General features: G+C 37.8%; 1 protein-coding gene across 7 annotated transcripts in view; it reads left to right on the top strand.

The window, feature by feature from the left end:
- The window catches only part of MYBPC1 (myosin binding protein C1), a 79791-nt gene that overhangs the window by 16074 nt on the left and 44748 nt on the right, over window positions 1-18969 (top strand). For 5 of the 7 annotated variants that reach the window (XM_069491568.1, XM_069491571.1, XM_069491570.1 and 2 more), the window contains exons 2-5: window positions 13004-13114; window positions 15016-15164; window positions 15499-15616; window positions 17040-17091. In XM_069491568.1, the coding sequence (XP_069347669.1) occupies window positions 13004-13114; window positions 15016-15164; window positions 15499-15616; window positions 17040-17091 (430 nt within the window). Of the gene's footprint in view, window positions 1-2945; window positions 2988-10741; window positions 10781-13003; window positions 13115-15015; window positions 15165-15498; window positions 15617-17039; window positions 17092-18969 lie in introns of all 7 variants that reach the window. The other 2 variants (XM_069491567.1, XM_069491566.1) reach the window with 2 other exon arrangements.

Below are 18969 nucleotides of genomic sequence, written 5' to 3' on the forward strand. Positions count from 1 at the left end.
GCTTTCATTTCTGCACCAACTTCACCCACCTTAGCCTCTACAGGGTGGGCTTGCCACGCAGTGTCTCACTTTTGTATGGTATCAGGTACAAACAGCAGTGTGTCTTGGGTCTCTTGATGCCAGGGGACAATCCTTTTCCTGCCCCAGTGTCCCTTGTGAGCATGCACAGGTAAGACGGCTGCCTGGGGTGGAGAGCAGCCTGGTGCTGTGGAAAGCAGCTCTTCTCTGCAACAAGTGACCCTAATGCTTCCATTACTCTTTCCATTTCTAGAAAATGAAGCCCCAGCCCCAGCCCCAGCCCCAGCCCCAGCCCCACCCCCAGCCCCGGAAGGTGAGTAGAAACACTGTCTCCAATGTTTGAGCTGCAAATACAGAACCACCATCCCAGCATGACTTGGCCTCCACTGATGCGTGAGCTTTAACCTAACTCCTACTGCTGAGAAGTTGGATGGTGACAGTTGTGATAAGTTGATAATAAAAATAATATATTGTATTTATGTAATCCTCTCATGTTAATTTAATTTTGATGGCACTTCATATACATTATGGGAAAGGATTCTTACAAAACCTTCCAAGTTGTACAACAGTGTTGCTACGCCCATGTTTTACAGTGTGGAGGCTGAGCCTCCAGGGGGCTCGAGGATTTGTAGGGAAAGCCCTTGTGAGAGTGGGGAGCGGATCCCACCTCCACCCTGGAAGATCAGCAGCCCCTTCCCACCTTGAACTATGTCACTATTGAGCACCTCCAGAAACTCCCCAGGGAGTTTCCAGAAAGCTTTGGTGGCCTCTGAGGCTAACATCAGGACCAGCTTCTTGGGTTCTTACTACCATATTGTCCACCAACTGGCAACACACAAATGAGTAAAGAGACGCAGTGAAATCCTCAGCAGGTAGACACAGTCCCCAGCCACACGTGATATATGAAGCCTGTAGACCTAAGGAAGAGGACAGGATTGGGAGAGTAACACGCCCAAGTGGACTGTTGAACTCCCAGCATGGCCCTCCACAGTCATTTGTCTGCCCCGCCACATAGCCCCCAAGATGGAAGCAACCAAAATCATGTGAATTTTTTCATGAAGACCCCAAAGCGATGTTTCTCATCACTCTTCAAGGAGGAAGAGTGATGAGAAACGGGCATCCATTCCAAAATTATTCCCTAGGTGTTTAGCACATGTACAACTCTGCTGTAACCCCTCAGAAGACGCAGAGCTAGTACCACATACTTACGGCTAGCAAGGTGTAAACATATGGTACCAGATGTAGTGGCGAACTCTAAACAGAAAACATTTCCCTATATTCAGTTTGTTTGCAGCCAAGTAGAAAGTAAAATATAGCCTGGAGAGCAATTCAATTAAATCAAATCCAACCACTACACGAAAACATTAGGCAATATATAAGAAACCTCCCAATGTAGTAGTATGTGATTAAATGAGGGTTACTTGAATTGGCAATGTGGTATGAAATTAGGAGTAGGAGGTCACCGCAGACTGGTCCCGCCCAGGTGAAAGCAGGAGCTGAATAAGGCCTTAGTTTCTGATCATCTTTTCACATGGGAAATTATAAAGCTCTTCCACCCTGCAAGTCATTTTTCAGGAGGGAATTTTAAGAAACCTAACTGCACTCATGAGCCCCTCTGTCCATCCAAGAATACTAGATTCACACACTCAAACCACTAAATAGTACAGAAGAGTATTGCTATACATCAAAATGAAAAAATTGGGTGGAGTGCAGTGGCTTACGCTTGTAATCCCCGTGCTTTGGGAGGCCGAGGTGTTAAGATTGCTTGAACCCAGGAGTTTGAGGCTGCAGTGAGCTATGATCGCACCACTGCACTCCAATCTGGGCAACAGAGCAAGACCCCGTCTCTGGAAAAAAAAAAAAAAGAGAGAGAGAGAGAGAGAAATGGGCTCAATGCCATATGAGTTCAAACAGGGGCACACTCAGATTTAGTTTTCTTTAGATCTTGATCTTGAAAGCAGTGTAGATGTGTGACATTCTTCTTAGGATCTTCTTCCTTGGTATGTTTCCTCTTTCACGTACAGATTTATTTTGACCAGCATTGGGTACAATGAGAACCTACCAGCCGTTACAGACAAACCTTTCCCTTCTGTTCTTCAGATCAGTTACTGTCACTGAGCCACTATAAAGTTTCCCCTTTTAGGCCATATTTCACATTCATTGTACAATATTGACCTCCTATTGCTAAAATGTCTACTCCTAAACTCTGCTAAAATTGTCCTTCTTAGTTAACTAAGATTTGAATCTCTGTTCATTGGTCAAAACAAATTCTTGCTTGAAACAATTCTTTTCTTACCTATACCACAGTCAGACACTATTTGCAGGTATCCAAACTAGTAGGATTCTGAACACAGAGAAATGCAAACTAGATGGCCTTGGCTGACAGCATCTGATGTTACTGCTCATTTTGCACTTGTTGCCACTAAACCCAATTCAGAAGATTCACATGTACACCAAAACATTTTCTTTGAAACTACATACACACAATTACATATTTTACACCTTCCTATAATATCTAGAAGTCCAAACTATTGAGACCACTACACGGGTCAAACTTCTTTAAAAAGTCTCTTGTTAGGGTCTAAAATAAAGTGACCCACATTTTAGTCTCAATTCTATGCCAGCATGTTATCTAGCATGATCCCAGCACAGCTGAGTGTATCTTAACAAAATCTGTATTGAGTGTTTTTATGCATACTTTCCCCAAAAATGATCATATTTATTTATTGCTTTTATTAAAAGTTTAATGTCACTCTAAATTATAATACCCAAGTTCATAACTCATGTACAGCATAAAGAGTATGTGGTATCATTTATGATCCGTTCTGTTGTCATTGGTTTCCTCCCTCCCCCCTCCACCCCATTGCTCATCACACAATAAAATGCTTTAAGACACTTTAAAAAATGTGCTTATACTTTCCACACAGAACCAAATAAAGAGAAGGAAGCCGGAACTACACCATCAAAAGGTGAGTTGGAGGAAGGGAGAGTGAGTCTGAATTCAACAAAATCAGAAGCAGGAAGAGGTCAGTGATGATTGCCATGGTGGCCCCATAGAATTTCTCTGCATTATCCATCATCAGTGTGGTTTGTGGTTCTTTGCATCTTATCTGCAAGACCCAAGCAGCATAATGACAAGTGGTGCTTTGCTAAGTTTCCATTACATACATTTCTAAAACAAAAACCACAATGATAAAAAATATCACAAGCACTTGCTGAGATGCCAGCAAATTAATTGGTAGTTTCCAAGTACATGCTAAGGAAAAGAGGTGTTTGATCTTCGTGGGATTGCACCAATTGGGAAAATTAGCCAAATTACCCAGGTTTTTATGAATGTTTTCATGTTATTGTATGAAGTGTTCCAGGTTTCACTAGTAATTTTGAAGGCTAGCATCTCACTTTGTGACACTATGTATTCAGGTAGATTTATATTATGATTTATGTAGCCTGACAATAAACCTTAAGCAAACATCATGTTGCTGCTTCTTAATTTGGAAACTCACTTATTCGTATAGTATTATTCTGTTTTTATTTTATATGGAGATTGTCCAATTTTAGAAAATGAATAATCTTTATCATGTACTTCTGTTACTCCATGAAATACTAATTCCTTTGTCTTACCATGAAGGAAATCATTTTCATTACTGACCATCTGTCTTAAACCAAGGAGCATTAGTCTTCCATAGATGAAAGTTTTCATGAAGTTGGATCTAACAATTTTGCTTTATATGTTTGTGTCATCATTTTTATAAATTAATCTTTCATTAGTGTAATGAATAACATAGTTTAAATTTTGGAATAGCTAATTATTTCCTGACTATAACCAGAAGTTTCTCTTTTTCCTGGACACTGCTCACAAGCATGTTAAGTATCTCTTTGTTCTTAGTATGTCATATTTCATTACCTAAACTCCATGAATTCTTGTTTCCTATACATTAGTAAAATACTTTTTTTCTTTCTTTCAGTACATTGGATTACTTTTCTTCAGCTAACTTGAACTTGTGCTCTCATGAATGAACACATAATGTTAAAGCACTGACTTTGCCCTTGACCTTCAGTGGCTCCTGTGGATAGTAACATGAATACTAATCCTGGCCACATGGGTCACAGTTTGAAGGTTATTTGCTTATGGAATGCAGACAGTGCAAACTCCTAGAACTCCTTCCATGAGATGGGTTCAAGGAGGTTTGGACATCCTGGCTGAAGTTATTGTAACATTATTCTCTACAAGGCCGATGGCATACACCTCTGTTTCCAAATTTGGAAAGGTGCTTGGACCAACACAGCAAATGATGTAATCCTAGAGGGCAAGCTGTCAAAGTTTAAACAAAGCCTGTGCCTGACCTTTAATCTGAAAAGTCACCATATTATATTTATTTACTTAATTGAGAAAATGCCTCTCCATAAGTTAAAGTCAACCAACCAACAAAAACTCTCTTCTTTACAGAGAACACAGTATGATGAAAGAGCAAGGCCAGATGACTAGGGCATCCTGAAATTGGTAGCATTTTTCTAACATTTGCAAGACAATGGCCTCATTCAGTTACACACCCAGGTTCATAAATTGCCATATATAGTAAATATATATATGCCCGGCATGCCTAGGAAGCAAATCAATTTAGGATAGAAAGTGACATCCCTAAATAAAGAAGGTAAGTGGATGGAAATTTTTTCAAAATATACAATTCTCTTCAACTATTACCCACTTTCTTCTAGGACAGAGATCTTTCAAAGAAAATACTTGAGCAGTAGATGCAATAATTATTGCTGCATGTATTAATATATCCCTGGTTGAGAAAGAAGTCTTACATGAGCATAAATAGGATTCACTTCTACTTTCCTCCAGCATTAACTAGAATGTCATTCCCTGCTCTCCCTCCCTCCTCAGACTCTCAGTCCATATGTTTTTTTTTTAACCATCAAACTTGGTTTCATTCCTTCGCACAGCTTTCCCCTGGCCATCTGGCTCACTTTTACCCTCCCCCCCCCTTCTTCCTCCTGATTTCCCTTGGACCTATTGCCTCTGTCCCCACTTAATCACCTATTAATGGTTGACTCCTTTCTCTAACAGGTTGTGAGCTTTTTCACGGTTAGGCACCATGTCTTAACACCTCTTTGGTCCCCCCATATCATTCCCTCCAGCATCTGGCAGAGAGCTGCACATGGCAATTGTCTAATAAATACTTGTAGAATGAATGAACAGTTGAACTTCCGTGCTGGCTTAGCTGCTGACCATACAATGGTAATCTGGATAGATTGTTATTTCCACTCACCACGTTTGCTGGGTAGGAGGATGAACATCCTATGCACATTCTTGGTCAATGAGGGCTCAGGATGAGGCTCTGGTTCAGGACAGATGGATGATTTCCACCCTAAGACCAACTCCCCTCAAGCCATTGAAAATATTGGTACATTTTCAGCACTTTAACTAGTCCTCTATCTAATTAGTTGCCAAAAATTCAGTTAATAGCTCCAAGGCTGTCATGTAGAATATTATTCATAGAAATGCAGCCTTAAAAATCTTTCCTAGATTGCCTAAATTGTTCTGTGACAGTTCAGAAACATTCGGAAAAAAAATTTTTTTTGTAGCCACAGAGAGTTGTTTGGTTCCGGTGTCAATCTCAGAAATAGTGTCTGTGGTTAGATTTGCCAACTTTTTCAGATTACTAAGAGTCTCTGTCTGGGAAACAGCTGATTTCCCAGGAAGGGGTTTCATTATTGCTTGTTTGCTTCTGGATGTGTTTTCCATCCAGCTATCCTGTTCCCTAATCCTGACCACTTTTTCCTGGTACCTGAGCAAAGTCTCCTGGAGTTAAAACAATAGAGATGACAATAAAAAAAAAAGTGTTTAATCAAACAGCAATACCAGAAATTAGATGTACATATCCCTTTCATAGTGATTATACTGGGAGGCAATGCCCTTAGAAAAATAATGCTGCTATGACTTAGGATTCTTCCGGAATAATTACAGGTGGCACATCAATGGCATGCTAAGCATGGAGTCTTTTCTATATCCTCAGTGGCGCCAAAGACCTGGCTTTTATTGTAGCATTCATTGATTCAGTAAGTACTTACTGCGTGCCGGCTATGTGCCAGGCACACGTCTGGGCACTGGGTCCTGCTCCCCTGGAGCCAACTTTAGGAGGAAGAACAACCATCAACAAAGGAAGATGGATTTCAGCTTTGGAAGCAGACAAGAGTCACGGAGGACCAAGTGTAGAGAATAACGTGATCAAGTGGGATCATATCTTTATTTCTGTCAGCTAACGTCCAGCATCCTATGTGTGAACATAGGGTAACGAGAGCAGGTTTCTCCTGTGCCTTAACAACTTCCCTCGGGAAGTTCCAACACTGGGGCTGTGGCTGATCCCAAACGTGGCAGCAGCATTAGAATCAGAGATCACTTTGAACATCAGTACTTATTTCAACTCCTAAGTTCTGATATTTTATTTTCACATCTTATTAGCTTAGAGTCTGTATATTTTTTGGTAAGCTCCTTTAGGACGGTTACTACCTCTTTTTATTTTTCTTCCAGAAAAATAACTGCTTTCGGTTGATCACTGCAAAGGAAATAAACTTATTTTCTTTTACCAGGCCTTAACATTACCACATAAACTATCATGAATGAACCCTGTGTGTGTTAAATACCTCACATAACCCAAGATGAAGTCTCTTTTTTGACATGAATGTGGTTGGCAGATGAGGAAGTGGACCAGCAGAAGTTCCAACCTGTTTTCTCCTAAATGATGTGATTTTTTTTAAAAATTAAAAGTATGATTTAAAATTCTTTTTTCATTTAGGTTCCTTTATATCTGCAATAATATTATCCTGGTGCTTTTTATTAGCATGCTAAAATATTTTTGTGCAATTTACCTTTAGGTGGCAGACAATCAACCATCTACTAAAATGTCTTCATGTTTTATCTATGTATTCTAATTACATTGCTTCTTTGTAACAAGCTATGTTAAAAATTAATGTTAAAAATTTTTCAATTCTAAGATACAGCCATTATAAGATGCAATACTGATTTAATAGATTTTGGGAAGAAAAAACTCATTAAATATACTCATTAGATATATCTATTGTAAGATGAAATCTGATTTCATAAGCCACAAAGTGTGAAGGCAGCTGGGCGCGGTGGCTCACGCCTGTAATCCTAGCACTCTGGGAGGTGGAGGCAGAAGGATCGCTTGAGCTCAGGACTTCAAGACCAGCCTGAGCAAGAATGAGACCCAGTCTCTACTAAATATAGAAAAAAATAGCCTGGTATAGTGGCGCGCGCCTGTAGTCCCAGCTAATCAGGAGGCTGAGGCAGAAGGATCACTTGAGCCCAGGAGTTGGAGGTTGCAATGAGCTACAGTGACGCCACTGCACGCTAGCTAGGGCAACAGAGTAAGACTCCTGTCTCAAAAAAAAAAAAAAAAAAAAAGTGTAAAGTCATGTATCTTCTCATCATGAAAATGTGGTAATGAAATGCCTCAAAACACAGTGAATTAATGTTAACTATTGTTGTTGTCTTCCATATTTTGTTGTGGTTATTTTGGTCACAGACACCAAAATATTTACTACAACTGATTACTCTGTTTGAGGAACTCATGAATTTGTCTAAATCAAATAAGGTATTGTACCAGTATTTAACTGATGTTTGTTTACGAGCCAGATATATTTTAATTTTATACGCTTTTGGTCTTTATCGTAAAATCTCAGCAATTGCCTCACATTTATATTACTTAAAAAATTTAATTTAAAAAGGCAATCTAAAATCAGCCATAGGTGGAAGTTATTGTACAACCAAGAGAGTTCGGAGAATTGTAAGAATATACACATTCTCCTATCTCTGGAGTTCTTTTCATTTGGCAGCAAAGCTCTCGCTTGCATTCCAGAGTACTTATGTGTACCCCACTAAAATCCCAGGCTTGTAATGTGAGACCGAGTTCTTTCTCTACTTTCCAGGAGTTTGTCTCTGGGAACTTCAGTTGTTTAAGAAATCATTTTTACGGTTTTATAAATGCTATGTTCCCATGACTTAAAGTTGAATAAAATTCTCTTTGGTAAATTGTCCTTCTACGTAGCTAAGCAGGATAACTCTGCTGCTCTGATTCTGTGGTCTTCACGTATGTCAGTCGTATAGTAATGACCCAAAATGAGATATTTGTTTTCATCCTCATCATAGGCACTTTTAAATAGAAAAATATATAAATAACTTAAGTATTTTGTTCTGTTTTGTTTGAAAATGTTTTCTGTAAGATGCTATGTCTTTCATATATGTGTTGTTGAACTGGACACAACTGGAAAGATCTGGATATTCGATTTCCTGCTAGCAATAGAACCTGTTTTCCATGCTAAATAAGAACAATTAAACTTTTCAGTCTCATCCAATTCAACCAAATTTAACCAGACAACTTTTCAAAAATTTAAGGTCAGAAACTCAACATCTTAACTACATTTCCCAATCTAAAAGATAAGCCAGGACTAAAGCTACTTTTATTTATTATTTTATTATTTTAAGCTGCTTTTAAAAGAAGAGCAACAGTAAAACTTTGCTCCAGCTGATTATATTTTCTAGCACTTTTGTAAATTTGAAAATCTATGTGCAATGAATCAAATATTGCCAATTGAGAAGTAATTGCTGTTTGGAAGTAATATTGGGCCACTGGAGGAAGAATATTTCATGATTCTCTGAAGAACTGCTTTAATATGTGTTCCTTGATAGTCTAAAATAATTGTACATGTCCTCCAAATAGTCTTAACATTTCCTAGAGTTTGAAACTACTCACCAATCAAATTTCTGCTTAAAAACCAGATTATCATCATTATACATTCTATGCATGTAACAAAATAGCACATATACCCCATAAACATATATAAATATTATGTGTCAATTAAAAAACAGATTATCTTCCTTCACTTTAGTTTTAAGAAAGTATGTGAGTACTCTTCTCAATCATATTGCATTCTAAACAATTAACTCAAGGTTTCATTATACACTATGTACAAACAAACAAAACCCACAAAACCTGTATAAAGTGTTCATTTGACTCAAAATGGTTCTAGTTTCTAGTTTACATATAATAAAGGAAGTTCTTTTCTAAGATTTGGTTAAATTTTAAAATTTCATTTTCATTCATTATTATAGGACTTTAAATCAAGATTCTTTATGTATTTCAGAAAAAGCTTTTGAATAAATTACCAAATGCTGAATTAAATTTATGGCAAATAATATTATAGAAAAACTTCAAAGTACTTTATTTTTGATTATGTAAAATTTTAATTATCTAATAGTCTTCTGAAATATAGAATTCTCCTGAAAATTCAGAAATATCTATACTTCCAAAAATGCACAATTTTGTGAAATGTTAATGGATATTCCAGGAGAAAAGAATTCAAAACTGAGCTAAGTTTGGAAAGTGCTAAGTACTGTATCATTTCTTGTCTCCACCTCCATTCCCAATGCAAATCAGCTTTGAGATGTCCTTCAGTAAACACACACACATAACACAATAAAATGCAAACATTGAGCTTTAGCCTAGCATTTTCCAAGCTTCTTTGACCACAGAAAGCTGCTTCTGAAGAATCTCATATCCCACAGTACCCAGTGAATCACCTCTTGGGTTCTAAAGCAATGATATTAAAGGTCTCTATATGTAACATTAGTTATTTTATTAAAAAGCAATAAAATATATTCCAGGTTGACAGTTTGGGGAAAGAAATTTCAGGATAGTAGATAATATTTGTAGTAAATATTCTAATATTAATAGATGATGTAAAATGTACTATTTTACCTCTTTTTGTCAAGATTTTTTTAAAGCACATTTAATTAACATTCATTTACATGTATTTTTTGTTTCCTACTTTGTACAAATATGTTTGTATTTTGAAATCCACAATTATTCTAGTATTTTAAGTACAAAGATTATTATTTATATAAACACTACTAGTCTTTAGGCTTTGGGAAGGAAGGGGCAGAAGTTTAGATAACAGCAAATGCCTCTTTAAGCATCTAAAATGTGAACTTTGCAGTACAAATATTTTTTAAAAAGGGGACTATTCTGCATATGACCACTAAAAGACATATTTTGAACTTCACAAATGTGCATACGTAAATAGTAAGCAATGATATAGCATTAGCCAACACCAATATAATCTTGGGGAAAATGTTCTTAACATTCCTAAAATAATGATTGGTAAACTTGCTAAGACAAATTGATGTATATTAATTAATCTTGACTTTTGTTTCTTGAATATGGAAGAGAATTAATCATGAGGTTTTCTGGGTAGAAATGAGTTCTTAAACAGTACATATACGTTTTTATTTCTGTGTCCAAACAATGTGACATATGAATGTCTGTCATTGACTTTAATTACAAAATAAGAACTTGAAAATCACCTCTGTTGTTGATTTCATCAAGGTTTGATTTTTTTTCGTATTCATTCCTTTCCCCTAACCCACACTCACATAAAACACTTGCATAGAGTTCCACTGTTTAATCTACACTTGTATTTGGGTTACCCTGCTTTCTCGCCCCTTTATTTCTTATTTTTTTCTTTTTTTGCCTGAAATACTCAAGTTTAACCTTTCAGGTACCAAGTCTTCTAAGGCTTACTCGGCAGTCGAAAATGTTTTGTGTAGTTTCTCCTCTTCTTTTTCAGATTTCTCTTTTCTCAGGCTACTTGGAATGAAGTCCTTTTCTCCTTGACTTTTAACTCCTATGTCTTGTTTCAGATGAAGAGGAAGTGTCTCCGCCTAGCGCCTTGCCTCCAGGTTAGGATGATTTCTACCCCGACCCCCACCGTTTAATTTATTTTCATTGACAGTAGAGGAAAAGAAAACACAGGGTTGGCCCTTGCTGATTCAGTGCACAAAGCTGGTGCCTAGGTTTTGCCTGTGCCAGCACCAAGAGGGAAAACGTTGGCTTTAATGACATTTTTTGTTTTACACGAGAAACTCTTAAAAAGGAGCCTTTCTTTGTGAAATAAATAAGATTAGTAAATCTTAGGTATAAATTTTAGGGGCAAAAATGTCTGTCTTCTATCTCCAACTATATGCCCTTTCCCCCTGTTTTCAAATATCTAAATTTAGATATTTGAATTTTTAAATTTTATTACTGCTTCTAAATAAGACATACTTTTATAAGTACTTCCATAGCTGGAGCTCTACTGATTTTGCACCCAAGCCAACTTGCAGTTTTTTTCTCCCCATCACCAGAAGAGACAGGGTTTGGGAAAATTCAAGAAGGTTGAAGTCAGCACTCCATTTTCATCATCCCCACCACCCCCCTGCATCATCCAAATCACGCTTTCCTTTCAGGTTTGGGTAGTCGGGCCTTGGAAAGAAAAGATTCAGGTGAGCACATGCCCAGGCAAGGCATCCTGACCCCATCCTAATACAATCTCTAATGACCTCATTTCTCGAAGCTGTACTGATGCTAATCCTTGTTTTATTCAGTTTGTAGCTTTTCTAGCAATCTTTCATTACATTTCCTCTTACAAGAAAACTAATGTATTGAGAAACAATTAATTTTGCATGATACACACACATTCAAGAATCTAGCCACATATACTGCAGGTTGGTTTGTTTTGTCATAACTGTCATTTCTAACACGTAGCAAATACACAGAGATCAGTCTCCATTCCTGTGATGTGCTGAAGTTAGATAATAATTCATATTTTCATGGAACTTTACATTCAGTCGATAAAACACTTTCAAATGCATTCTGTAAGCCGTAGCTACTATTCTTCGAGGTTATTCATTCATTCAGTCACTCATACAACAAATTTGTATTGAGGGCCTAATTTGATCCTATTGTGGGCTAGCCACTCCTGTAGGCACTGCAGGTACAGAAGTAGAAAGAGCAATAAAAATACTTGTCCTCGTGTTCTAAATGTGAATGGTCACTGTCCACCATTACTATAATAGACATACACAACATGAAATTTTAACAACTTGGGTATTAAATGTATAATCATGTGACTATGTTGCTTAACTTCATTGTGAAAATGATAATCTCTGATGGATGGAAATACCTAGCATGATTGATATATGAAAACTAAAATAATTAAATGTGCATTTTCCCTCTTTTCAAGAAACATTAACAAGTAGAGATTTGGCAACCCATGCACTGTTTTTTTCCCAGTTATTAAGTGGTTGAAACTGAAATTCTCTGCATTCAACTCAGAGACAGAGGGAGTACCTACAGTCCTCTCCCCTATTTTCCTCGTTGGAATTGACTGCAGATTAACACTAACCAAGCATCCGAGTGCAAACTACAAAATGCAAAATAAACTTCATTTCTAGCTTGTCTCTCTTCACGGGAAAGCCTCAAACAGTTTCTTTTTCTTTCCATTTTTCTGTTTTTTCTTTTTTTTCTTCTCCTTGCAGAACACTCCTAGAATTCTTGAAATTTGTACCTACAAGTCATGATCTGTTACTTTCTTGTCAAACTGTGGCCACATCTATACAACCCTAATAGAATTGTTTAATCATACAACAGTAAGGAATCTAGAAATACCACCCAGGCTTGGCAATTGGACCCTTGTCAGATAGTTTACCCTCACACTGACCCATTCCTTTAGATTTTCCCAATTCTGTTGTATAGATATGAACTTATAGTCAGTCACCTGGAAAAACACTGAGAGTACTGCTATAATATACTTACCACCATTGTTTATCTGTTAGGCAGGATGGGGAAACAAAGGAACCATGGATGCCAACAAAGAGAGAGTAACAACTTACCTGAAAAGATCCACTATTTCTAGGAATTAGCAAATGTTCCTTTGCCTCCTCATGGAAGAAACACCCCTGTAAAAGTGGGAATCTGTCCCTCTCTACTGATGGCTGCTGGGGGTGGAAAGAATGATGCTATATTTATCTAGGTTTATTAGACAAAGAAAAGCTTCCGTGTTGATGAGAATGACAAACCCAGGTAAGTCTGCCTAAGAAGAACCTGGCCCTGGAATGATCCTTTTCCTTCTTTCTGCTCATCAGAATGGTCTCTTGCCGAATCACCTGGTGGGGAGGAACAAGACAAGCAGAATGCCAATTCTCAGCTGTCCACCCTACTAATTGAAAAACCTCAATCAGGAACAGTGAAAGTTGGTGAGTACCTAGCATTTAATCCTGCCATTTTTTTTTTTTATTGTTGAGGTGAAACTCACATAGCATAAAATTAACCATTTTAAAGTGGACAATTCAGTAGCTATTAATGCATTCAAAATATTGTGCAAACACCACTTCTATTTAGTTCCAAAAGACCTTGTACCCCACTAAGCAGTTACTCCCTGTTGCTCTGTCCTCCCAGGCTCTGACAACCACTAATCTGCTTTGTCTCTGTGGATTTACCTATTCTGGATATTTCACATCAATGGAATCAGACAATACAGGACCTTTTGTGTTTGGCTTCTTTTACTTAGCACATTGGTCCTTCTACATTGTATCAGTACTCTATTCCTTTTCATGGCTGCATAATATTCCATTCTGTGTATATACTAAATCCTGCTTTTTATAACCTGAAAAGGTGAGTGACAGCTATTATTTCAGTAACCCGGAGCCACATAGTATGGGTTCAGACTTGGTTCTACTTCTTGCTATTGTCCTTGGGCAGGCAGTTTTACCTCTTCATGCCTCAGTTTCCCCATCTGTAAAATGGGGATAGTACTAGAACCTCCCTGCAAAGTACTTTGAACAGTTCCTGACATATCCTAAAGCTCTGAGCCAATGTCTGCTATCATTATGATACAACTCATTCCAAAAGATGATTCCAAATCTGCACATGTGTGAAAGGCAACTAGGCAGACAGATGGTTCAACTCTTGAAACAGTCATTCAAAAAATATTGACTGTACACCTCCTGTTTTAGGCACTGTGCTGAACACTGAATATAACATGTGAGCACTCAGAATTTATAGTCTCAGAGCAGCAGACAACAAGAAATTAGACAAACAAACAGTCACAAAAGCCAAGTGCCATGAAGGAAGTAAATAGTGCAGTGAGCTGCAGAAGGACCTGGGAGTTTGATGATTTTAACTAAATGAATACTTATAAGGAATGTATTACGAGCAGAACTAGTCTTTGACGCTTGCCAATATTATGCAAATGAGCGCATAGCTAACCATATTCCCGAATTACTTTTTTCCAGTCTAAAATGTAGAAACACGCTTCATATGAACAGAAATGTTGGCTTCCGGCCAACAGGCTCACGCCTGTAATCCTAGCATTCTGGGAGGCCGAAGCAGGAGGAATGCTTGAGCTCAGGAGTTCAAGACCAGCCTGAGCAAGAGCAAGACCCTGTCTCTACTAAAAATAAAAAAATTAGCTGGGTGTTGTCGCAGGCACCTGTAGTCCCAGCTACTTGGGAGGCTGAGGCAGGAGGATCACTTGAGCCCAGGAGTCTGAGGTTGCAGTGAGCTATGATGATGCCACTGCATTCTAGCCAGGGTGAGACCTGGCTAGACTGTGTCTCAAAAAAAAAAAAAGAAAGAAAGAAAGAAAGAAAGAAAGAAAGATAAGAAAAAAAGAAAAGAAAGAAATGTTGGCTCCCCTTGTGTTCCTGTAAGACACTGAAATGCTGGGCTGACAGCTGGGTTAGAGTTTGATGTCCTCAGAGTCAATACTCATAGGCAGATTTACTAAAACCAGTTAGTTTCATTTAGTCATATTCCTAGAATTCCAGGCTTCTCATCACCATGACTAATAAAAAGATGGAAAAATACATATATATTTCTTTTCTTCCCATTTTAATTTCATACATTTAAAATTTATTTCCACTGATTTCCCCTCTTGCTTTTTCTACTCTGTAAACTTGAAAAGCAAAAGAAGTTGAAATGTCCTAAAAACCTCTAGGGCACTCATAAGAAATCAGGACCAACTCATTGCACAATTCGGGGGGTGTCAATCACATCATAGTCTATGTAGTGCAGTCCTGTATCAACTCCTATTAGTTGAAAGCAAAATAAATGATGATTTTTAAACCACAGGCTGAATCACTTATGCTTTTTCTAGGTGAAAATATCACCTTTATAGCCAAAGTCAAGGCTGAAGATCTTCTGAGAAAACCCACTATCAAATGGTTCAAAGGGAAATGGATGGATCTGGCCAGCAAAGCGGGGAAGCACTTGCAGCTGAAGGAAAGCTTCGAAAGGCATTCTCGGGTATGGCCCTGAACTCCCGGCACAGGGGCTCACGTAGCTGGTTCCATCTGTGTGGGTAATTGGTCATTTTCAGGTTCAGCTTTGACAGATTTCATTTCCAGAAAATTCTCTGGAGTTACCATTCCTAGTGTCTCCACTCTACTGAGATTGCCTGCCGTGCCCAGGAGCTGCAGGATCCATTTACCCTCCTATATTGAGTACGTTGTACTGGAATTCCTAGAGACGGACACATCTTTAAGCCAATGCTAAGGAATTTGGAAAAGCAGTAAAATGTGATGGCTCCTTGCTGTCAGCGACATAGGACTGCAGTGTGTCTGGATGTGTTTCATTGCAGGTGTACACATTTGAGATGCAGATTATCAAGGCCAAAGAGAACTTTGCAGGAAACTACAGATGCGAGGTCACCTACAAGGATAAGTTTGACAGCTCTTCATTTGATCTTGAAGTGCGTGGTAAGAGTGCCTTCTTGCCGGGATAAACGTGACTTTGTTTTTATGGGTGTGAAGGGACGGAGAAGGCGGCCATTTAATAGTATGAGATGGGAGGGGGAGATTCCTTTAAAACTGTGTGTTTCTGATTGTGGTAGTCTAGGCAAGTCTGCTGAATTAAGTTGTTATGGGAGAATTGGAATTGGGGGAATTTTATTACTAAGTATCTCCATCTGTGTTAACTATATTCCTTCAATCTCCCAGATAAGACATGCTGTCATTTTTTTGCTGCTACAGAATGTATCTATTTCAATGGTCCACGTTCCCACTCAGGTTTAGGCATAAGGTATGAGGAGGTCAAGATACCCAGGTGGAAGAATTTCTCTTATAAGGACTAATGTCAGCTATGCAAGTTCTCTATCCCTATGTTGTATGTACTTCCCAGAAAGAACTTAATAGGGATAAATGTAAAGGTGTATATTTAGCTTGGGGAAAAACCCCTTTTATAAGTATACAAAGGGAAAGTTGACTTGGCAGCAAAGATCATAAACTTAAAATGAATCCAAAGTGTGATGTTGTTGCAAAAGACAGACAAAACTAATGTACTTTTAAATTGATCTATTCCAAATGGTATAGGATCTAAGTTTAGGAAATGATACTTCTCTGTGCAACACTCTACTTGTTCCACATGTGGAGTGGTATCTTTGGCCAGGGGCACCACACCTCAACCTGGATCCCTTCAGGAGCAGAGCAACCAGAAGGACAAAGAATCCAGAAACCACACCCTATCCAGTTTGAGTGTGTGGGGGAAGGAAGGGCTGTCACACAGAATGAGAAGTCCCTTTTCCATGAGCCCAAGAAGCACCTAGGCAGGTTAGAATCAAAAGGTGGAAATTAAGAGGAGGTGACTTTTGTCTTAACGTTAGGATGAGCTGTTTCATTAAAGCTATGCAGACAGTCTGGGAAGGCTGTGCGATTCCCATTCGGAGAGATGTCAGGCAGAGGCTGGACGATGGGTGGGGTGCCGCTGAGATTTCTGGATTAAGCAGGACTCTGGCTCTGAGCAGCACTCCTTGGCCGGGCATCTCTGAGAATCACCTGGGGGCATTTTTAAGAATACTGACTTCTGAGTGTCCCTGATCTGGTGGTTCAAAATCTCCAGCAGGGAGGATCAAGAAGCTGGTATTTTTTAAAGTTCCTCAGATGATTCTAATGCACAGGCAGGTCAAATGACAACTGGACAAGATAAACCCTAAGGTCCCCTCACTGGTTCTTCATGAGGGAGGATGAGGGAGGATGATGCTTGGCAGCTCAGCCTTCCAAGAGAGCCAGGCCCCCTTTACCTGACGTTCTTTCCACCTGAAGAATCCCCACCACCTATAAAGGAACTGAACACAAACTGCCTTCTTCTTGGTTGTTTATTTTACTGTTTTCTTTCCTTTCAAAGAATCTACTGGGACTACTCCAAACATTGACATCAGATCTGCTTTCAAGAGAAGGTAACTTCAAAAGGAAAATCTATTATAGATAGCTTTTCTATAACATGGAAGCAGAGGATTTTTCAAAATATACTTCCCTTCCTCCACATCCCATATTCCAAAAGAGAATAACCTTTTTCACTGTAGTCAAACAAACCATACATTTAAAAGTTGGTGTTCTAGAAAAGCTATGGATTCAATGCCCAATCAAGTATATATTGGTCATTTTCTAGAATATTCTTGTTATAGTGAAGCTCCCATTTTTACAGATTTTACAGTTGCCTTAGAAAGACACACTATGTATACATATGTGGCTTCTTCCTTAATTGCATTATTTTCCACCAAATGGCCAGAAGAGATATATAAACAGATACATTTCACAAAGCATCAGTTAAGCAATGTCAGAAAACTTTTATTTATATTGCTTTTTTGTCTAGAAATCACTTATGGAGCTGCTAAACCATGTGCCCAAGAAAACCACAATTAAGTGGCTACTTACTGAAGTTAATACCATATAATGTTGAATTATCCTAATGAAAAGCTACTGAGTCTGCTGGCATTAAGAATACCATAGAAAGGCAAAATTTAGATACCTTATTTTCGCAACTGCCAAGGCGGAAAAATCAGGGGTTCAAGGAAGAAAAATAAAATTTTTTTGTTTCTGAGAAACATAACTAACCCTTCCTGCCATTGTGTTACTTTCTGTACTTAATTATTCCATAATATAAATTCTTAATGACAGTAAATTTTTTGTTCTTCCCAAGTCTGAATCCACATACAGATTTGTTAAATAAGGAAAGTCATCCCAAACTATTAGAAAGCAATGATTTCGTCTGCTAATAAAGAGCATATTCCCCTCGTAAACTACAAATAAATAAAATCTTAATTACTTTGAAAAGATATTTAATATTACTGGTATTCTTGTATTTTTTTGGTATTTTTTTACTTTTAAAAAATCCATAACTTTCAAGTCCTATCACTTTTCAACAAATGCACAGGTCTAAAACTACTCTTGTACCATGTACAAGTATATTTTAGGAGAGGAAGACAAAATCTACTAAGTTTTGCACTTTAAAAGAATAGAAATGTATTTACTTCAAAAGGCCTCCAAACACCTGCTGTTAAAGACGTTTTGAAAACACATTATTTGAGTTTAATTCTTATGACTTACATGTTATGCACACTGTTTTTCAACCCGCAGACTCTTTTCTTAGAAACCATAACTAACATTTGTAAAGAGCAGGAAACAAAATCTTCATTAAAAAATTAAACATGTAAGTAAATATGTAGTACCATTTAAATGTCAGCTCTATAGCTTCTATTTAGAGTTTATATACAATCACAACAGTGGCTGCATGCCTAAATTAAGATGCATTTCTCCATAGGAAAGCACTTTTAAAAACTACGAGTAAAGGGTTCATTAACTCAAAGACAAGTTTTGAAAAACATGTTTTAAAAGGTGTAAATATTAACAAGAAAATTAAGGAAACAAGGAAATTAATTATTTCCCTTTAAAACAGAAAGGAATGCATCTTTTAAAAAGCTCTGTGTTAGCTCCATTTTTATGCTATGTTGGTATTACATTATCTGATTGATTTATCCATGGACACAAAGAGATTACCATTGAATATAAGGCTTTGTACTTATATACCTGACATTGGTACACTTCGTCCTGCAAGCCAATCTCTGTCTTACATGAATAACAGAGATCAGCAAAAGTCCTTTGCTTTTTACACAGGTATGTTTCTAGAGCCCCCAACTTGCAAAAAACAAAGTACTTTGTGTTGTTTGGCTTAAGTGCATTTGTGTTATCCGGTTTTAACACAAATCCAAGCAGTTTTATATATGCAATCTTCAAAAATGTGTCTTCTTGAAATCATAGAGTAACACAAGCTCCTC

Source organism: Eulemur rufifrons, chromosome 16, assembly GCF_041146395.1.
Source record: "Eulemur rufifrons isolate Redbay chromosome 16, OSU_ERuf_1, whole genome shotgun sequence".
In the NCBI taxonomy this organism is placed as follows: domain Eukaryota; kingdom Metazoa; phylum Chordata; class Mammalia; order Primates; family Lemuridae; genus Eulemur; species Eulemur rufifrons.